The sequence below is a fragment of the Myzus persicae genome, unplaced genomic scaffold (assembly GCF_001856785.1).
Source record: "Myzus persicae strain clone G006 unplaced genomic scaffold, MPER_G0061.0, whole genome shotgun sequence".
Classification (NCBI taxonomy): domain Eukaryota; kingdom Metazoa; phylum Arthropoda; class Insecta; order Hemiptera; family Aphididae; genus Myzus; species Myzus persicae.
Window position 1 is genome coordinate 3,025 of NW_019101521.1, and position 3,836 is coordinate 6,860.

At 24.4% G+C, this 3,836-nt stretch overlaps 1 protein-coding gene across 1 annotated transcript; it reads left to right on the top strand.

The window, feature by feature from the left end:
• Nucleotides 1-1,028: 1,028 nt before the first annotated feature.
• Nucleotides 1,029-3,613, top strand: LOC111029416. Its single transcript, XM_022308397.1, has 9 exons — nucleotides 1,029-1,268; nucleotides 1,328-1,646; nucleotides 1,732-1,914; nucleotides 2,050-2,109; nucleotides 2,223-2,291; nucleotides 2,401-2,511; nucleotides 2,726-2,803; nucleotides 2,864-3,313; nucleotides 3,515-3,613. Exons 1-8 carry the CDS (start codon nucleotides 1,029-1,031, stop codon nucleotides 3,100-3,102), a joined length of 1,299 nt encoding a protein of 432 aa, XP_022164089.1. The 3' UTR covers nucleotides 3,103-3,313; nucleotides 3,515-3,613.
• The last annotated feature ends 223 nt before the right edge of the window (nucleotides 3,614-3,836 follow it).

Below are 3,836 nucleotides of genomic sequence, written 5' to 3' on the forward strand. Positions count from 1 at the left end.
ATTAATTTAGTATACTAATGCATTCCTGAATTTTTATATTAATTTAGTAATGCAATACTAAATTAATATCATAATATCATATTGTATATATTATATATTAATGTAACTAGTGCTTTACAATTATATAGATTTATAAATGTTTCAGGTACCTACTAAAGGTTAATTTAAATTAACCTTCAGCATTGTAACTTGTATAAAGTTATCTATAGATTCTGCAGTTAATATTCTGTGCACTTGGAGCTACATTTTTGCAAAGTTGGGTTAAAAAAAAGTTGCTTAATTTTATTTTAGTTATGTAAGTACCACCTAGATCACACATAATACAAAAATCATTATTATTAAGATTATAAGATAATTTAAAATTGTGTAGTTAAAATTAAAATTGTTAATAAGGGCTTTAATAAATAATGTTGTTTTGTGATGATTTATTATATTAAATCTTATATTGTAGCATCAAAAGTTCTTGACGAAACAATATTTGTATAATATTAATACCATACCAATTTTTCTGCGTACAAATCCATTATTACAAATAGTTGTTGTAATTTAACAGCGACCAATATGGAAAATATTATTATTAGGTATACCGTTTACCTATTAAGTATACTTACAATTTTTCCAATAATTTTTAAATTTTATATTTTTTGTATCATTAATATTTTATTTTTATAACTTTATAATAAACAAATAGCTGTAGATAATTCACTGTATAAAATATAAGTAAAATATAAACTATATAATATTATTTTTATTGTGAATTATGTTTTTTTAATAATTGTGTGTTAACTGGTAGTTAATAAATAAATAGCTGTAACAATACCTATATAATAATAATAATAATAATAATATACTTAAAAATTAAATTGCAAAATATTTAAAAATTATTTTGCATATTTTACAATTTAAAATCCATATAAATCCGGTTTTTACATAACTTCTATACTTTATAATTTATGTTAATAATGGAAATTTTTCTGTTTTTTTTTTCTCAAGTTTTTAGCAACTTTATATTCTTGTTATAATTAAAAATGCCAAAATACGCATTTAAGCCAAGCTGTAGTTTATCTAAAAAATCAAGAATAAAAAGACAAAATCTAAGTACCTCTACTGAATGCAACATTGTATGTACTCCACTCACTAACCAAGAAGAACACCTAAGGCCCATTAATCTCGAAGTTCATAACTCTTACAGAATCACCACAGAATCGCTTTCACATGCTGACAATGAACATATTTTAGAAAACGTGGAATTAGCATCGATTGAAAATGTATCTCAAGAACAAAATATGCACAATAAATTAATACATAATATTTCTGATCCAAATATTTTCCAATCAAAACTTTCGGAGTACATTATTTCATCAAGAACTCCAAGAAGAAGTGCCACAAAGTTATTGAAATTGCTCAAGTCTGTAAATACATTAGATTGTTTGAAAAATTAAGACTTTATAAATTTGTTATAATTGAGTTTCTCAATGAAAGTTCGACCGAAGTTGTACCAATATCTTGGATTAAAATTGATAATACTCACCATCAATTCATCTGTCAATGGCCTGAAAAAGTAAATATTACAAAATATGCATCATCTCAAAAAAAACCAGTTGATACTTGGGAGAGTTTTCCATGTTGTCCTCGTAAATTTTTCAGTAAGATATTTTGAATTGTATTACATGTTTTTGTAAACTTATGTAAATATATCACTCAACAAAATGAATTAATCATTATATCCAGATACATATTCTGAAGCCAAACGCAGACTTATCAAGTTTTGTGAAACTAGTAGTACTGAAACAGAAGAATTATTAACGTCTAAGCCAAGAGTTCGTGTTCCAAAACGCAAATATTCATCTTCTGAAGAGGAGACTTCTGTCATTAGTACTTTGAATCATCAAAATTTGTCCAGAAATGTTAAAGGTGTGTACTATGTCATAAGATTTGTTTTACTTTAATTTAGTATTTACTTATATTAGACAGCAATTTTTCAAAGATATATTGACATTATTTGAAATTTATATTAATAAAATTGACTTATATATATTTTTGTAATAGTCACTCAAAAAACTCACACTGAAATCCAGAAAGGTTTAATGAACATTCCAAAACCAAAAAGTAAGACATTCACGTGTAAAAACTATATAAAATATAAAATATATTTTAATTTTTAATACTATAAAGATATGTAAAATAATACGCTTTAAAAAACAAAATATTTACTGTTGTAGAACCGATTGATTTTTTTAATAATGATGATGAAAGCCTTCAACAAACTCCTAACATTCTAAAACCAAAAAGTAAGACATTCGTGTATAAAAACTATATAAAATATATTTTAATTTTTAATACTACAAAGGTATTATATAAAATAATACACTTTAAATGACTAAATATTTACTGTTGTAGAACTGATCGATTTTTTTAATGATAATGATGATGAAAACCTGCAGATTAATGTAACTGAAGATTGTATTGTATCTAGTCCAGAAATGTTTACAGAAAAAAACACTACAACAGGTATATAATATACTCTTATAAGACTACCTAATGCAATAGTATACATAATATACATTTTTTTAAAATCAGATTTTATTATTTTTGAATATAATTTGTGCTTAACATTTGAAAAACAATGAATAGTTAAATATATAAACAAAAAAATAAAATGTATATTATGTTCCAATAGCTCATTAAGTTTAAATTGATCATTTATATTTTGTATTTATTATAGACTACAGTCAAGGTCATGATGAACACATTATAAGTGTTTATAACATGTTGAACAACATTGGTCATGCTGTTATGGATGGTACTATAACCCTTTTACTTACCTATGTATCATAATAATACATTATTATTATGTTGTTAGTTTCAAAGGAGCTTAAAACATTAAAAAAAGAAATCCATGTTATTAAAGTTGATGTAATCAAAAATCAGGAAATATTAAATAGTTTGGCTGAGAATGTCCGTCGTACAGTGTCTTCTGTAGACACTAGACAAGCTATAAACAGAGCAAGCTTAAAAATTCCTGTTCAAACAATTTCCGAATTAAATGAAATTGAAGAAGATGAGGACAAACTCAGCACATTAGTTAACTATTATAGTTGATTTTGTTAAATATTATTAACTTTTCCACTATTTGATTATTATTAGGTCCGTATTTTACAAAGAGATGCCAGATCATTCGATGCTAAACGAACCACTTACATGGCCATGAAACTCATTATGCAGAATCGAGTTGCTGAGTTTTTGAATATGGAGGGAAGGCGAGGAGAAAAAACAGCATTTGTCAAATTCAAAATATATACTTGTGTTATAGGTAGATATTCATATTTTTGTCCCTTTAATTTTATCTTCTCTTATAACTAAATATTTCTATTCATTAAAAATTAATTGTCAAAAACATAATTAAGTACCTATTTGAATAATATTTAAATAATATATCTATTTGATTCAGAACTACATTTAATCATGAGGTATGATTAGAGAACTTAGAATAATTTGGTTATTTGTGTTGTAGATTGCGTCAAAGATATTTTTCCAACAGTTTCACTAATTGAAATAAAGGGCCATATTAGTGATTGGTTGAAACAAGCTCCAAGAAGGAAATAAATTTATAAGATTCTGAAGACTAATTCGTTATTATTATTATTTTCTTTTTTATATTATGCAGTATACAACTAATATTGTATTTAGTATTGTTTAAAAATAAATAATTTTATATACTGATAACTGGTATACCCAAAATATACAGTGCACATTACTATACCTATTTAAACATTTGTCTAAATGACTAAATGAATACCTATAATATAAATATGTATCCTTGATTAAACATCTAT